This window comes from Entelurus aequoreus, linkage group LG10, assembly GCF_033978785.1.
Source record: "Entelurus aequoreus isolate RoL-2023_Sb linkage group LG10, RoL_Eaeq_v1.1, whole genome shotgun sequence".
NCBI classification, from domain to species: domain Eukaryota; kingdom Metazoa; phylum Chordata; class Actinopteri; order Syngnathiformes; family Syngnathidae; genus Entelurus; species Entelurus aequoreus.
In genome coordinates, this window is record NC_084740.1 from 75,349,533 (window position 1) to 75,368,145 (window position 18,613).

Consider the following 18,613-nt stretch of genomic DNA (forward strand, 5'->3'; position numbering starts at 1 on the left):
TGCCCAAGTTAAAGGAATTGGCAATAAATTATAATGGATTTATAGCAATCTTTGCAAGCTAGGTAACGTTTGCTGTGGTCTGGAACAATATGGCACACAATAAGAAATGCAGCCAATATTACATCCAGATAATGTGTCATGAGACACGCAAATATACATTAAATACACAGAGGACGTAAGTAAAGGAAATTAAATTAACTCAAATATAGCTACAAACGAGGTGTAACGATGCAATGTGTACACACAGCTGGCCGAAATAGCATGTCAGCATGGATAATTAGCACGCCACGCAAGTCAATAACGTAGCATAAAACGTTTGGCGGACAAAACGAGACAAAGAAGGAGTGGCATGAAACACGTCTTTCTGTGGCAGCGTCGGAGAAAGTTGTACATGTAAACAAACTATGGTGAGTTCAAAGACAGCCGAAATTAGTAGGACAAAACAACGCTGGCCAAATACTCTCATCAGTGAAGCATGTTTAATATAAACAGTGGGATTTCTAACAATTGGGAATGTTTGTGTCATGTTTGTTCTCCTACAGAAAATATATTAAAACAACATATTTTTCACTCATCTTTTTCCATTTTTGAAAAAGCTCAGAGGAGCCACTAGGACGGTGCTAAAGAGCCACATGCGGCTCGAGAGCCACGGGTTGCTGACCCCAGATCTAAACGATGCAAGCAGGTGATTGGTCACAATGCAGAAGTGTGCTTATCGAGATGACAAAGATGAATGAAAACAATAAATGTTCCAATGTTGGACATAAAAAGGAAAAAGGCTGGCAGGTTCCAATCAATCCGAGTGTTTTGTCGCTCCTAATCCTTGCAGCTTTAATTCAGGGATTTTGTTTTTTGTTTTTATGTTTTAATATATTTAAAAATCCACCATGCAGCGTGTGAAGCGCTGCGGGAGAAAGTGTCTTCAAGACGTGTAGTGAAGCCTGCAGCATTTGCCGCGTGGAAAGGTTGCTAGACGACGATCTCAGGCCGTAATCCCTCGTTAAAGATCAACTCCGCTCCTCGATTGAGGCGAGGAAAAGGAAACATTTTGGGGGTTTTTTCCGCTTTTTATTGCCATTATTTTAAAAAATATATTTGAGGCGACCACAGCAGCATCAAGACTACGAAGCGACACGCGGACGGCGTCTGAGTGCAGGAATCCCCCAAATCCACAGTCTGGCATATGTCAATCAACCACAGCCCCCGCCTTCATCAAGTGGGAGGGGGACTCACATGATGTAAGAAGATTAACGGCGAGAGAGAGTGCAGGAAAGAACAGCGAGTGAGAGAACATCTGTCAGTGACAAAGAACGCTTAGGCCAGGACGTTAATAAAATGGACGCCTCGAAGCTACTCCGTCAGGGAAGCTCACGTACAAGAAAGTCCCGCGCCGGCCCAGAAGACGAGCCATGCCGCGAGAGACCACGTTCTTGGACAGCGACGCCGGTCCGCCCCCGCCGACAGCTGTCCGTCCACGGGGTCCGCCAGCGTCCCGTTGCGAGCGCCCTCCGTCCAGTTCCCCATCTCCTCGCGGAGCTCCTGCTGCAGCATCTTGGACAGGAGGCTGTTGAAGCGGTTCTCCGTGGTGGACGCCACCTCCGAAGACACCGTGGTCAGGTTGAGGTCCGCCGGGTCCACGCAGGTGCCGTTCACCCTGGTAAAGACCACCTGGCCCAGATCCAACCCGGCGACGGAGGAGGGCGCCGAGCAGCGGATGTCCCGCACCAGCTTGTAGTTCTCCATCCAGTCCTTGAGCCACTCCAGGGAGCACTGGCACTCCCAGGGGTTCTTGAAGAGGTAGAGGCGGCCCAGGAAGTAGACGGGCTGGAAAACCGGGAAGGGGAGAGTGGTGAGGTTGTTGCTGTTCAGGTGCAGCGTGATCAGGCTGGTCAGGTTCTCGAAGGTGCCCTCCTCGATGTAGAGCAGCTGGTTCCGGTCCAGGTAGAGGACCTCCAGCTCCACCAGGTCGCTGAACCAGGTCTTGGACACGTTGGTCAGCCGGTTCCCGCCCAGGTTGAGCATCTTGAGGCGGCTCAGGCCCTTGAAGGCCTGCCGCGGCAAGTCGGACAGCTGGTTGTCGTTGAGGTAAAAGTTCTCCAGGCGCACCAGGTCCTGGAAGGCCTGGTCGTGGATGACGTTGATGCGGTTCTCTTGGAGGTTCAGGTACCTGCAATCAGGAGACACGTTGAGGAGGTTCAAGAACATTTCGGAAACCGCAATTAAAGACCCCTTTCCAACAAGAAGTACACTTCAGTTCAGTTCTGATCCGTAGTTTCCATTTCAGACTTGCTGTTCTTGCAGTCTTCATTCGAGGGAGGTCTACCTTGAGGAGCCCTGGTTCTCCACCTCTTCCAAACCATACCGTTACAAACCAAACCCATCGAGTCCTACAGAAAGACGGCAACACGGTCCAAGTCTCATGACCAAGAACTCCTCTAGTTCCACAAGCGACCCTCTAAAAGCAAATAATTAAAGTCCAAGGGTCCCCTTACTTTTCATTTTGTTATGTTAAAGCCGTATTCCAAAAATTTAATAAATAAAATTTTTCCTCAAAGTTCCACACACAAGACCCCATAATGACAATGTGAAAAGGTTTTTAGAAGTGTTTCCACATTTTAAAAACTACAAAATCACATGTACATAAGTATTCAGACCCTTTGCTCACATCCTCAAGTCTTTTTGAATACGATGCCACAAGCTTGGCACACTTATCTTTGGGCAGTTTCGGCCATTCCTCTCGGCAGCACCTCTCAAGCTCCATCAGGTTGGATGGGAAGCCATTTTCAGACCTCTTCAGAGATGTTCAATGGGGTTTAAGTCTGGGCTCTGGCTGGGCCACTCAAGGACATTTACGGAGTTGTCCTGACGCCATTCCTTTGATAACTTGGCTGTGGGTTTAGGGTCGTTGTCCTGCTGAAAGATGAACCGTCGCCCCAGCCTGAGTCAAAGAGCACTCTGGAGCAGGTTTTCATCCAGGATGTCTCTGTATATTGCTACATTCATCTTTCTCTCTATCCTGACTGGTCTCTCAGTTCTGAAAACCATCCCCACATCATGATGCTGCCACCACAATGCTTCACTGTAGAGATGATTTAAAAGACCAGATACTTTTGTTTCCCATGGTCTGAGAGTCTTTCGGGTGAATTTTGGCAAACTTTTCCTAAGAAATGGCTTCGGTCTGGCCACTCTACCGTAAAGGCCTGATTGGTGGTTTGCGGCAGAGATGGCTGTCCTTCTGGAAGGTTCTCCTCTCTCCACAGAGGAATGTTGTAGCTCTGACAGAGTGACCACCAAGTTCTTGGTCACCTTTAAGGCAGCAGATAGTTTTCTGTACCTTTGCCCAGATTTGTGCCTCGAGACAATCCTGTTTAGGAGGTCTACAGACAACTGCTTTGACTTCATTCTTGGTTTGTGCTCTGCCGTGCACGGTCAAGTGCGGGACTTTGTATACAGACGGGCGTGTGCCTTTCCAAATCATGTCCAACCAACTGAATTTACCACAGCTGGACTCCAATAAGCTGTAGGAACATCTCAAGGATGATCAGTTTAAAGCAAGAAGCTCCCGAGCTCACTTTTGAGCTTCATGGTAAAGGCAGAGATTAGTTATGTACATGTGAAATGTTTTGTTTGTATTATTCCAAACCATACCACTCTAAACCATACCATTAACCCTAATCCTGCAGAGAGTTGAAGGCACCCGTTCTGAACCACCAAACACATTAAGTTCTGAGATAGACTTTGGGGGTGACCCTAAACCACTATCATGGTCCCTGAGACTTACTTATGTCGGACCATGTCCGGCAGAAAGTTGTAAGTGCCATTCTTAACCATACCACTGACCAATGTTGCAGGAAGTTGAAGGCACGCCGGTTTAAACCACACCTTGACCGACCAAACACGTCTAGTTCTGGGGTGACCCTAAACCACAATTATGGTCCCATAGACTTACTTAAGGCGAACAAAGCCCAGCAGAAGGTTGTTCCGAACCATACCACTAACCCTGCAGACAGTTCAAGGCACCCGTTCTGGACCACGCCATGACCAACCAAACACATTAAGTTCTGAGGTAGACCCTAAACAACAATCACAATCCCTGAGACTTACTTAAATAGGTAAAGCCCTCCAGAGAGTTGTGGACACCCGTTCTAAAGTTTGGGGGTGACCCTAAACCACACTCTTGTTCCCATAGACTTATTTAAAGCGAACGATGCCCAGGAAAAAGTTGTAGGTGCCATTCCAAACCATACCAATCCAAACCATACTACTAACCCTAAGCCTGCAGACAGTTGAAGGCACCCGTTCTCAACCACACAAGGACCGACCAAACACATTAAGTTCTGAGGTAGACTTTGGGGGTGACCCTAAACCACAATCGTGGTCCCATAGACTTACTTAGGGCGAACAAAGCCCACCAGAAGGTTGTTCCGAACCATACCACTAACCCTAACCATGCAGAGAGTTGAAGGCGCCCATTCTGGACCACACCATGACCAACCAAACACATTAAGTTCTGAGGTAGACCCTAAACAACAATCATGATCCCTGAGACTTACTTAAATAGGTAAAGCCCTGCAGAGAGTTGTGGACACCCGTTCTAAAGTTTGGGGGTGACCCTAAACCACACTCTTGTTCCCATAGACTTATTTGAAGCGAACGATGCCCAGGAAAAAGTTGTAGGTGCCATTCCAAACCATACCAATCCAAACCATACCACTAACCCTAACCCTGCAGAGAGTTGAAGGCGCCCGTTCTGGACCACACCATGACCAACAAAACACATTAAGTTCTGAGGTAGACCCTAAACAACAATCACAATCCCTGAGACTTACTTAAATAGGTAAAGCCCTGCAGAGAGTTGTGGACACCCATTCTAAATCACACCATGACTGACCAATCACATTAGGTTCTGGTGTAGAGTTTGGGGGTGACCCTAAACCACACTCATGTTCCCATAGACTTATTTAAGGCAAACGATGCCCAGAAAAAAGTTGTAGGTGTCATTCAAAACCATACCAATCCAAACCATACCACTATTTCTAAGCCTGCAGAGAGTTGAAGGCACCCGTTCTGAACCACACCATGACTGACCAAACACGATAAGTTCTGAGGTAGACTTTGGGGGTGACCCTAAACCAACAATCATAGTCCCTGAGACTTACTTAAATAGAGAGTTGTGGACACCCGTTCTATGGGACAATCATGGTCCCATAGACTTACTTAAGGCGAACAAAGCCCAGCAGAAGGTTGTTCCGAACCATACCACTAACCCTAACCCTGCAGAGAGTTAAAGGCGCCCGTTCTGGACCACACCATGGCCAACCAAACACATTAAGTTCTGAGGTAGACCCTAAACAACAATCCCAATCCCTGAGACTTACTTAAATAGGTAAAGCCCTGCAGAGAGTTGTGGACACCCATTGTAAAGTTTGGGGGTGACCCTAAACCACACTCTTGTTCCCATAGACTTATTTAAAGCGAACGATGCCCAGGAAAAAGTTGTAGGTACCATTCCAAACCATACCAATCCAAACCATACCACTAACCCTAACCCTGCAGAGAGTTGAAGGCACCCGTTCTGAACCACGCCATGACTGACCAAACACGATAAGTTCTGAGGTAGACTTTGGGCGTGACCCTAAACCACAATCATGGTCCCATAGACTTACTAAAAGCGAATGATGCCCAGGAAAAAGTTGTAGGTGCCATTCCAAACCATACCAATCCAAACCATACCACTAACCCTAACCCTGCAGAGAGTTGAAGGCCCCCGTTCTGAACTACACCATGACCGACCAAACACATTAAGTTCTGAGATAGACTTTGGTGGTGACCCTAAACCAACAATCATAGTCCCTGAGACTTACTGAAAGCGAATGATGCCCAGGAAAAAGTTGTAGGTGCCATTCCAAATCATACCAATCCAAACCATACCACTAACCCTAACCCTGCAGAGAGTTGAAGGCTCCCGTTCTGAACTACACCATGACGGACCAATCACATTAGGTTTTGGGGTAGACTTTAGGGGTGACCCTAAACCACAATAATGATCTCATAGACTTACTTAAGGCGAACCAGGTCCTGCAGAGTTGTAACACCATACCATGACCGCATGGTATGGTCCAGAACGGGTACTTACAACTCTGCAGGGCCTGGTTTCTTTAACATTTCGTTCTGGCGTGACCCAAAACCACAATCATGGACCCATTGACTTACTTCAGACCACCAAGGCCCAGCAGAGAGTTGTAGGCCACCGCCTCAATCTTGCTCCTCTCCAGGTAGATGTGGGTTAGGTTTTCCATGCCCCGGAATGCGCCGGGGATCCTGCGGAACTTATTTTGGAAACAGAGCAGCTCCTTGAGCGCCGTCTGCTCGATGAAGATGCGGTCTGGGATGTTGAAAAGGTTGCAGTCGGAGAGGTCCAGGCGCACCAGCTTCTTCAGTCCGGTGAAGGTGCGGGTGTGAAGGTAGCTGATGTACTCGTTGTGCGCCATCTTCAGCTCCACCAGGTTGGCTAGGCCCTGCAGAACAAGCGTAGTACATTTAACAGACCAGACCCCCGTTGGAGACCAACTCAGGATTCTGCTGGCGGACCTTGAAGGCTCCAGGCGTGATGAAGGAGATGTTGTTGTGGTCCAGGGAGAGGAACTTGAGGGACGGCAGGGTACCGAAGGCCTTCTCCGATAGGAACTTGAGGCTGTTCTTGTCCAGGTTGATGGCCGACGCCTCGCAGGGGAACTCTCTGGGCAGCTCAGCGAGACCGGAGCGGTCGCACAGGACGCTGCAGCTCTTCTCCTGCGTGCAGGAGCAGGACCGGGGACACGCCCGCACGCACGCCCAGCGAGACAGCGCCGCAGCAGGTAGCAGGCACAGCAACCAGACTGGAGGTCACAAGTTTTGACTTCATATTACAATTTCACTCTGGGAAAAAGTGGCTGGGGAGAGGGAAGTCCGGACTTCTCTGCTTAGGCTGCTGCCCCCGCGACTCCACCTCGGATAAGAAAATGGATGGACTCTCGTAAAATCACAACTTTCATAAAACTGGAATCTCAAAAAGCGCAATCAGGACTTTGACATGAAAATAAATCTTTTGGAACATTTATTTTGTCATGTTACAATTTTATTCTCCCAAAATAATGACTTTTGTAATATTGCACGTTTTTCACTGATGACTTTATTGCAACATTTTTCCTGTGTTTAAAATTGCAGCTTTTTTCTTCTAGAAACATTCCATTGGCATGAAATTGCTACTTTCTGTAATTGTACTGTAATATATTCTTGTAAAATGTACTTATTACGAAGTTTACCTCGTAATACAAAATGTACTATTGTACCTTTTTCTCATAAAAATGATTATTTGTGTAATATACATTTTTTTATATCATAAATACCTTTCATAATATTCCTCATAGAATTACTGTTTTTTTTTTTTTAAATTCTAATATTAGAAGTTTATTCACATAAAATGATGACTTTTGTAATGTTGACCATTTGTTTTCAGATAATATTCTTTTGTGATTTCTTGCCATATGATTATTTTTTGGGGAAAATGCAGACTTTTCTTAACGTTGTAGCTTTTTCTCATCAAATACTCCATTATCGTAATATTATGCCTTTTTGTAACATTGATATATCCTTGTCAAATGTAGTTTATTATTATGACTTTTACCTCATAATACAAAATGTACTATTGTAACTTCATCCCGTAAAAAATACTGTTTTTGTAATATTACATTTTTTATCATGAATACATTTCATAATGTTAGCACTCTTCCTCATATAATTACTGTTTCTTTATTTTTCCTCTAATATAAGTTTATTCATATAAAATGATGACTTTTGTAATGTCGACAATTTGTTTTCAGATATTTTTTTGTGATTTCTTGCCATATGATTATTTTGGGGGAAAATGTTGACTTTTTTCTTAACATTGTAGCTTTTTCTCCATTATCGTAAAATTATGCCTTTTTGTATCAATATAGTATTGTCAAATTTAGTTTATACCTCATAATACAAAATGTGCTATTGTACTTTTTTCTCGTAAAAATTACTATTTTTGTAATTTTACATGTTTTATCATAAATAACATCCATAACATTAGCACTCTTACCCATAGAATTACTGTTTTTCATTTATTCTAATATTAGAAGTTTATTCACATAAAATGATGACTTTTGTAATGTTGACATTTTGTTTTCAGATCATATTTTTTGGTGATTTCTTGCCATATGATTATTTTTTGGGAAAAATGTTGACTTTTTCTCATCAAATACTCCATTGTCGTATAATTATGGCTTTTTGTAACTTGTCAAACTTAGTTTATTATTATGACTTTTACCTCATAATACAAAATGTACTATTGTACCCTTATTCCATAAAAAATACTATTTTTGTAATATAATTTTTTTTATCATAAATAACTTTCATAACATTAGCACTCTTCCTCATATAATGACTGCTTCTTTATTTTTCTTCTAATATAAGTTTATTCACATAAAATTATGACTTTTGTAATGTTAACAATTTGTTTTCGGATAATATTTTTTTGTGATTTTTGCCATATGATTTTTTATGGGGGAAAAATGTTGACTTTTTTCTTAACATTGTAGATTTTTCTCATCAAATACACCATTATCGTAAAATTATGCCTTTTTGTATCAATATAGTATTGTCAAATTTAGTTTATACCTCATAATGCAAAATGTGCTATTGTACTTTTTTCTTGTAAAAATGACTATTTTTGTAATTTTACATGTTTTATCATAAATAACGTTCATAACATTAGCACTCTTCCTCATAGAATTAATGTTTTTTATTTATTCTAATATTAGAAGTTTATTCACATAAAATGATGACTTTTGTAATGTTGACATTTTGTTTTCAGATCACATTTTTTGGTGATTTCTTGCCATATGATTATTTTTTGGGAAAAATGTTGACTTTTTCTCATCAAATACTCCATTGTCGTATAATTATGGCTTTTTGTAACTTATCAAATTTAGTTTATTATTATGACTTTTACCTCATAATACAAAATGTACTATTGTACCCTTATTCCGTAAAAAATACTTTTTTTGTAATATACATTTTTTTTATCATAAATAACTTTTATAACATTAGCACATTTCCTCATATAATTACTGTTTCTTTATTTTTCTTCTAATATAAGTTTATTCACCAAAAATTATGACTTTTGTATTGTTGACAATTTGTTTTCAGATATTTTTTTGTGATTTCTTGCCATATGATTTTTTGGGGGGGGGGGATTTTGACTTTTTTCTTAACATTGTAGATTTTTCTCATCAAATACTCCATTATCGTAAAATTATGCCTTTTGGTATCAATATATTATTGTCAAATTTAGTTTATTATTATGACTTTTACCTCATAATACACAATGTTCTATTGTACTTATTTCTCGTAAAAATTACTATTTTTGTAATTTTACATTTTTTATCATAAATAACTTTCATAACATTAGCACTTTTCCTCATAGAATTACTGTTTTTTTTATTTATTCTAATATTAAAAGTTTAATCACATAAAATGATGACTTTTGTAATGTTGACAATTTGTTTTCAGATAATATTTTTTTGTGATTTCTTGCCATATGATTATTTTTTGGGGAAATGGTAGACTTTTCTTAACGTTGTAGCTTTTTCTCATCAAATACTCCATTATCGTAATATTATGCCTTTTTGTAACATTAATATATTCTTGTCAAATGTAGTTTATTATTATGACTTTTACCTCATAATACAAAATGTACTATTGTAACTTCATCCCGTAAAAAATACTGTTTTTGTAATATTACATTTTTTATCATGAATACATTTCATAATGTTAGCACTCTTCCTCATATAATTACTGTTTCTTTATTTTTCCTCTAATATAAGTTTATTCATATAAAATGATGACTTTTGTAATGTCGACAATTTGTTTTCAGATATTTTTTTGTGATTTCTTGCCATATGATTATTTTGGGGGAAAATGTTGACTTTTTTCTTAACATTGTAGCTTTTTCTCCATTATCGTAAAATTATGCCTTTTTGTATCAATATAGTATTGTCAAATTTAGTTTATACCTCATAATACAAAATGTGCTATTGTACTTTTTTCTCGTAAAAATTACTATTTTTGTAATTTTACATGTTTTATCATAAATAACATCCATAACATTAGCACTCTTACCCATAGAATTACTGTTTTTCATTTATTCTAATATTAGAAGTTTATTCACATAAAATGATGACTTTTGTAATGTTGACATTTTGTTTTCAGATCATATTTTTTGGTGATTTCTTGCCATATGATTATTTTTTGGGAAAAATGTTGACTTTTTCTCATCAAATACTCCATTGTCGTATAATTATGGCTTTTTGTAACTTGTCAAACTTAGTTTATTATTATGACTTTTACCTCATAATACAAAATGTACTATTGTACCCTTATTCCATAAAAAATACTATTTTTGTAATATAATTTTTTTTATCATAAATAACTTTCATAACATTAGCACTCTTCCTCATATAATGACTGCTTCTTTATTTTTCTTCTAATATAAGTTTATTCACATAAAATTATGACTTTTGTAATGTTAACAATTTGTTTTCGGATAATATTTTTTTGTGATTTTTGCCATATGATTTTTTATGGGGGAAAAATGTTGACTTTTTTCTTAACATTGTAGATTTTTCTCATCAAATACACCATTATCGTAAAATTATGCCTTTTTGTATCAATATAGTATTGTCAAATTTAGTTTATACCTCATAATGCAAAATGTGCTATTGTACTTTTTTCTTGTAAAAATGACTATTTTTGTAATTTTACATGTTTTATCATAAATAACGTTCATAACATTAGCACTCTTCCTCATAGAATTAATGTTTTTTATTTATTCTAATATTAGAAGTTTATTCACATAAAATGATGACTTTTGTAATGTTGACATTTTGTTTTCAGATCACATTTTTTGGTGATTTCTTGCCATATGATTATTTTTTGGGAAAAATGTTGACTTTTTCTCATCAAATACTCCATTGTCGTATAATTATGGCTTTTTGTAACTTATCAAATTTAGTTTATTATTATGACTTTTACCTCATAATACAAAATGTACTATTGTACCCTTATTCCGTAAAAAATACTATTTTTGTAATATACATTTTTTTTATCATAAATAACTTTTATAACATTAGCACATTTCCTCATATAATTACTGTTTCTTTATTTTTCTTCTAATATAAGTTTATTCACCAAAAATTATGACTTTTGTATTGTTGACAATTTGTTTTCAGATATTTTTTTGTGATTTCTTGCCATATGATTTTTTGGGGGGGGGGGATTTTGACTTTTTTCTTAACATTGTAGATTTTTCTCATCAAATACTCCATTATCGTAAAATTATGCCTTTTGGTATCAATATATTATTGTCAAATTTAGTTTATTATTATGACTTTTACCTCATAATACACAATGTTCTATTGTACTTATTTCTCGTAAAAATTACTATTTTTGTAATTTTACATTTTTTATCATAAATAACTTTCATAACATTAGCACTTTTCCTCATAGAATTACTGTTTTTTTTATTTATTCTAATATTAAAAGTTTAATCACATAAAATGATGACTTTTGTAATGTTGACAATTTGTTTTCAGATAATATTTTTTTGTGATTTCTTGCCATATGATTATTTTTTGGGGAAATGGTAGACTTTTCTTAACGTTGTAGCTTTTTCTCATCAAATACTCCATTATCGTAATATTATGCCTTTTTGTAACATTAATATATTCTTGTCAAATGTAGTTTATTATTATGACTTTTACCTCATAATACAAAATGTACTATTGTAACTTCATCCCGTAAAAAATACTGTTTTTGTAATATTACATTTTTTATCATGAATAAATTTCATAATGTTAGCACTCTTCCTGTTTCTTTATTTTTCCTCTAATATAAGTTTATTCACATAAAATTATGACTTTTGTAATGTTGACAATTTGTTTTCAGATAATATTTTTTTGTGATTTCTTGCCATATGATTATTTTGGGGGAAAATGTTGACTTTTTTCTTAACATTGTAGCTTTTTCTCCGTTATCGTAAAATGATGCCTTTTTGTATCAATATAGTATTGTCAAATTTAGTTTATACCTCATAATACAAAATGTGCTATTGTACTTTTTTCTCATAAAAATTACTATTTTTGTAATTTTACATGTTTTATCATAAATAACGTCCATAACATTAGCACTCTACCTCATAGAATTACTGTTTGTTATTTATTCTAATATTAGAAGTTTATTCCCATAAAATTATGACTTTTGTAATGTTGACATTTTGTTTTCAGATCATATTTTTTTGTGATTTCTTGCCATATGATTATTTTTGGGGAAAATGTAGACTTTTTCTCATCAAATACTCCATTGTCATATAATTATGGCTTTTTGTAACTTGTCAAACTTAGTTTATTATTATGACTTTTACCTCATAATACAAAATGTACTATTGTACCCTTATTCCGTAAAAAATACTATTTTTGTAATATAATTTTTTTTATCATAAATAACTTTCATAACATTAGCATTTTTCCTCATATAATTACTGTTTCTTTATTTTTCTTCTAATATAAGTTTATTCACCAAAAATTATGACTTTTGTAATGTTGACAATTTGTTTTCAGATATTTTTTTGTGATTTCTTGCCATATGATTTTTTGGGGAAAAATGTAGACTTTTCTTAACGTTGTAGCTTTTTCTCATCAAATACTCCATTATCGTAAAATTATGCCTTTTGGTATCAATATATTATTGTCAAACTTAGTTAATTATTATGACTTTTACCTCATAATACATAATGTTCTATTGTACTTCTTTCTCGTAAAAATTACTATTTTTGTAATTTTACATGTTTTATCATAAATAACTTTGATAACATTAGCACTCTTACCCATAGAATTACTGTTTTTTATTTATTCTAATATTAGAAGTTTATTCAAATAAAATGATGACTTTTGTAATGTTGACATTTTGTTTTCAGATAATATTTTTTTGTGATTTCTTGCCATATGATTATTTTTGGGGAAAAATGTAGACTTTTTAACATTGTAGCTTTTTCTCATCAAATACTCCATTATCGTATAATTATGGCTTTTTGTAACTTGTCAAACTTAGTTTATTATTATGACTTTGTACCCTTATTCAGTAATAAATACTATTTTTGTAATATAAAATGTTTTATCGTAAATAACTTTCATAACATTAGCACTTTTCCTCATATAATTACTGTTTCTTTATTTTTCTTCTAATATAAGTTTATTCACCAAAAATGATGACTTTTGTAATGTTGACAATTTGTTTTCAGATATTTTTTTGTGATTTCTTGCCATATGATTTTTTTGGGGGAAAAATTTTGACTTTTTAACATTGTAGCTTTTTCTCATCAAATACTCCATTATCGTAAAATTATGCCTTTTTGTAACAATATATTCTTGTCAAATGTAGTTTATTATTATGACTTTTACCTCATAATACAAAATGTACTATTGTACCTTCATCCCGTAAAAAATACTCTTTTTTTTAATATTACATTTTTTATCATGAATAACTTTCATAATGTTAGCACTCTTCCTCATATAATTACTGTTCAATATATGTTTTTTTCCTTCTTTATTATGCATTTTCGGCCGGTGCGATGTATACTCCGGAGCGACTTATACTCCAAAAAATACGGTAGCTGATTGGAGAGCTGGCCTCCGCAGCTAGTGGGTCCATGACGATGACTTCTGTTTTGTTCGATCAGCCGTTTTACTGCCGTTTTACAGACACCGTTTGGAAATAATTAACAAAAGATTTTTGTGTTGTTTTTTGCAATATATATATATATATATATATTTTATTTTTTATTTTTATTTTTTTATTTTTTTGGGATATATATATATATATATATATATTTTTTTTTTTATATATATATATGGGGAAAAAAATGATCTAAAATGTAGTGGGTGTGGCTCTATGATCCGGAAAAATACGATACTGGTGCAAAACGACAGATGTTAGGATAACGTCACCTCTTCAAAATAAATGCATGGCCGGAGAATAGTTGTATACCACAGTAGGCGATTAGTTGGGTCTTTCAACCAGCAACCCAGAAAGACCAGACTTTCCCATCTTTTTTAAAGTGCATATGTTGACAGGTATTTCTGCTTAGAGATACTTTTTTATCAAATAAATTTCCCCAAAAAATGCGATTTATACTCCAGTGTAACTTATATATGTTTTTTCCTTCTTTATTATGCATTTTCGGCCGGTGCGATTTATACTAAGGAGCGACTTATACTCCGAAAAATACGGTAGCTGATTGGAGAGCTGGCTTCCGCAACTAGTGGGTCCATGACGATGACTTCTGTTTTGTTCGATCAGCCGTTTTACTGCCGTTTTACAGACACCATTTGGAAATAATTAAGGTATGTAAATTAACATTTACAAAAGATTTCTGTGTTGTTTTTCGCAATATATATATATATATATATATATATATATATATATATATATATATATATATATATATATATATATATATATATATATATATATATATATCTAATTTTATTTTTTGGGATATATATATATATATATATATATATGGGGAAAAAAATTATCTAAAATGTAGTGGGTGTGGCTCTATGATCCGGAAAAATACGATACTGGTGCAAAACGACATTCCCCCAAAAAATGCGACTTATGCTCCAGTGCGACTTATATATGTTTTTTTCCTTCTTTATTATGCATTTCTGGCAGGTGCGACTTATACTCCGGAAAATAGGGTACATCCAAGATGAGGAATGGTAATGATCAAACACATTCACATCACTGACCCGTGAAAGCGATGGCCGTCATTACTGTTGTCTCTCATCTGGAACATGCCGGGATTAACGCAGATCTGAAACAAGCAACGCCGAAACATAAACGTCATTTTCATTTTTTTTTTTTTTTTAATGACAAATCTGTTCAGGTTACCTGTGGAACTTTCCAGAATGTTGCATCCACGTGTGCTGTAATGATGATGAGAAGAAGCCCCAGTCCAAAGGCCCAGACGTGTCCATGTTGTCCACCACCAAACTTCACTGGGTGGCTTCACATCCATTTTACTTGAAAGTCTGTCAACATTTGACCCACCCACTCTTTGCACTCGCGTGTGTGTGTGTGTGTGTGTGTGTGTGTGTGTGTGTGTGTGTGTGTGTGTGTGTGTGTGTGTGTGTGTGTGTGTGTGTGTGTGTGTGTGTGTGTGTGTGTGATCACTCACACACAAACCCAGCAAAAAGCCATCTCTTAATGGCAGTCAAATCCCCTAGAGATGGAGATGAAAGGTTGGCGGGATTAGCGAGGCAGAGCGTTAACTTAGAAACACACATACATACATACATACACACACAAACACACAATTTCTTGTGTGGATGTGGTAAAATGTCTGCATAAATAAAAATGTCCCAATGATGAAAGTGTTACAAACTCAGTAAACACTAAAAAAAATGTTTTGTTGAAATAGGTAATTTCTTGTAAATGTGGGTTTGTTTTTGTAGCAGTGCCACTTTTTATATTACAACTACCATTTTTTGTTATATTACAACTTCCTTAACAGTCAGGGCAACACATTACCTTTTTGGGTCCTTTTTTTTTTAAGATATCATGCAAGATTTTTTTTTTTTAAATAGCAGTATGAAATATGGCCACAAGAGTTGTAAAGGAATTAATCTCAAAACATGTGTTGTCTGTTCAAAATGAGAAACAATATTTTTTTGCAAGTAATCATTAACTTAGAACTTAATGGCAGCAACACATTGTAAAAAAGTTGTCACGGGGGCATTTTTACCACTGTGTTACATGGCCTTTCCTTTTAACAACACTCAATAAAGGTTTGGGAACTGAGGAGACACATTTTTGAAGTGGAATTCTTTCCCATTCTTGCTTGATGTACAGCTTAAGTTGTTCAACAGTCCGGGGGTCTCCCTTGTGCTATTTTAGGCTTCATAATGCGCCACACATTTTCAATGGGAGACAGGTCTGGACTACAGGCAGGCCAGTCTAGTACCCGCACTCTTTTACTATGAAGCCACGTTGATGTAACACGTGGCTTGGCATTGTCTTGCTGAAATAAGCAGGGGCGTCCATGGTAACGTTGCTTGGATGGCAACATATGTTGCTCCAAAACCTGTATGTACCTTTCAGCATTAATGGTGCCTTCACAGATGTGTAAGTTACCCATGTCTTGGCCACTAATACACCCCCATACCATCACACATGCTGGCTTTTACACTTTGCACCTAGAACAGTCCGGGTGGTTCTTTTCCTCTTTGGTCCGGAGGACACGACATCCAGTTTCCAAAAACAATTTGAAATGTGGACTCGACAGGCCACAGCACACTTTTCCACTTTGTATCAGTCCATCTTAGATGAGCTCAGGCCCAGTGAAGCCGGCAGCATTTCTGGGTGTTGTTGATAAATGGCTTTCGATTTGCATAGTTTCAACTTGCACTTACAGATGTAGCGAGGAACTGTAGTTACTGACAGTGGGTTTCTGAAGTTTTCCTTAGCCCATGTGGTGATATCCTTTACACACTGATGTCGCTTGTTGATGCAGTACAGCCTGAGGGATCCAAGGTCACGGGTATTGCCGCTTACATGCAGTGATTTCTCCAGATTCTCTGAACCCTTTGATGATATTACGGAGCGTAGATGGTGAAATCCCTAAATTCCTTGCAATAGCTGGTTGAGAAATGTTGTTCTTAAACTGTTGGACAATTTGCTCACACATTTGTTGACAAAGTAGTGACCCTCGCCCCATCCTTGTTTGTGAATGACTGAGCATTTCGTGGAAGCTGCTCTTATACCCAATCATGGCACCCACCTGTTCCCAATTAGCCTGTTCACCTGTGGGATGTTCCAAGTAAGTGTCTGATGAGCATTCCTCAACTTTCTCAGTCTTTTTTGCCACTTGTGCCAGCTTTTTTGAAACATGTTGCAGGCATCAAATTCTAAATGAGCTAATATTTGCAAAAAATTAAGTTTACCAGTTCAAACGTTAAGTATCTTGTGTTTGCAGTCTATTAAAGTGAATATAAGAGGAAAAGGATTTGCAAATCATTGTATTCTGTTTTTATTTACCATTTACACAACGTGCCAACTTCACTGGTGTTGTAATATTACTACAGCGTAGAGCCGTAATTAAACATTGCTACATTTTTCTAAGTACAGACCTTGTTGACTTCTAATAAATTCTCATAAAATCAAGCATTTTTTCCACTAATTTCCATGAATATTTTTGTATGGCACCTTTTGTCAGAAATTACAAAATCTTAAGCATTGACAAAAAAATCATAATAGACTCTTCTATAAGATTACTTCATTTCTATGTTCTGTTTTTTTCTATAATATAGCTATTCTTGTACAAAGTGTTTGGTTACATAAGTTTTTCCTTCCTGATATTTTTCCTACATGGCTATTCTTGCCCAAAACAGAGTTTTTTTATGATATGTGATTAAATTTTTTAAATGTTTTTAGTAAAAAACACTTTTTTGAGTAATTTGACTATTCTTGTACACAACATTGCAATTATTTTCGTACAAAATATTCTTCGTAAAAGTGACTTTGCTGTCATTGACTTTCTTGTACCATTACTTTATTCTTCTAATACAGACTTTTGTGGTGTTGCTTTTGGCATAAAGTACGTCCTTTTTACTTTACTTGTAACATAAATCCTCCTCAACTCGGCAAAGAATTATTTGACTGTTTCTCATAAGATATACCTTTTCCATAACATAAGTATTTGGACTATTCCTGCAAAGTAGTTTTTTGCAACGACTGTCATATTACAATACTAAAACCTTTGACTTTCAGTGCATTTTTCTCTTATAACGCTGCTAAAGTCCGCTTTACAATAAAAAAAAAGTTGAGGTAAAATGATTTACAATATTCAAGACAATTTAAACAAGGATAAACCAATATACCGTATTTTTCGGAGTATAAGTCGCTCCGGAGTATAAGTCGCACCTGCCGAAAATGCATAATAAAGAAGGAAAAAAACATACGTCGCACTGGAGTATAAGTCGCATTTTTGGGGGAAATGTATTTGATAAAAGCCAACAGCAAGAATAGACATTTGAAAGGCAATTTAAAATGTCTAAAGAATAGTGAACAACAGGCTGAATAAGTTATATGAGGCATAAATAACCAACTGAGAAGGTGCCTGGTATGTTAACGTAACATATTATGGTAAGAGTCATTCAAATAACTATAACATATAGAACATGCTATACGTTTACCAAACAATCTGTCACTCCTAATCGCTAAATCCCATGAAATCTTATACGTCTAGTCTCTTACGTGAATGAGATAAATAATATTATTTGATATTTTACGCTAATGTGTTAATAATTTCACACATAAGTCGCTCCTGAGTATAAGTCACACCCCCGGCCAAACTATGAAAAAAACTGCGACTTATAATCCGAAAAATACGGTACACAACACAAACACTTTTTACTCCATTCTTTCTTGAGCTGAACTTCTCCAGATCTCCATTTTCCATGTATATAAAAAGGCTTATTTAGCTCTA

The 18,613-nt window shown here is 36.5% G+C and overlaps 1 protein-coding gene across 1 annotated transcript; it reads right to left on the reverse strand.

The window, feature by feature from the left end:
• Positions 1–474: 474 nt before the first annotated feature.
• Positions 475–15,161, reverse strand: nyx (nyctalopin). Its single transcript, XM_062059740.1, has 5 exons — positions 15,019–15,161; positions 14,877–14,941; positions 6,592–6,878; positions 6,214–6,518; positions 475–2,167 (listed from the first exon to the last, which is right to left on the reverse strand). Exons 2-5 carry the CDS (start codon positions 14,896–14,898, stop codon positions 1,369–1,371), a joined length of 1,413 nt encoding a protein of 470 aa, XP_061915724.1. The 5' UTR covers positions 14,899–14,941; positions 15,019–15,161; the 3' UTR covers positions 475–1,368.
• Positions 15,162–18,613: the final 3,452 nt, after the last annotated feature.

Coding starts and splice junctions, on each gene's coding strand:
- nyx (XM_062059740.1), bottom strand. CDS start 14,898: ATGACGGCCATCGCTTTCACGG. Junction 6,879..14,876: donor GACGGCCATCGCTTTCACGG/GTCAGTGATGTG, acceptor TGTGACCTCCAG/TCTGGTTGCTGTGCCTGCTA. Junction 2,168..6,213: donor CTGGGCCTTGGTGGTCTGAA/GTAAGTCAATGG, acceptor TCCTGATTGCAG/GTACCTGAACCTCCAAGAGA.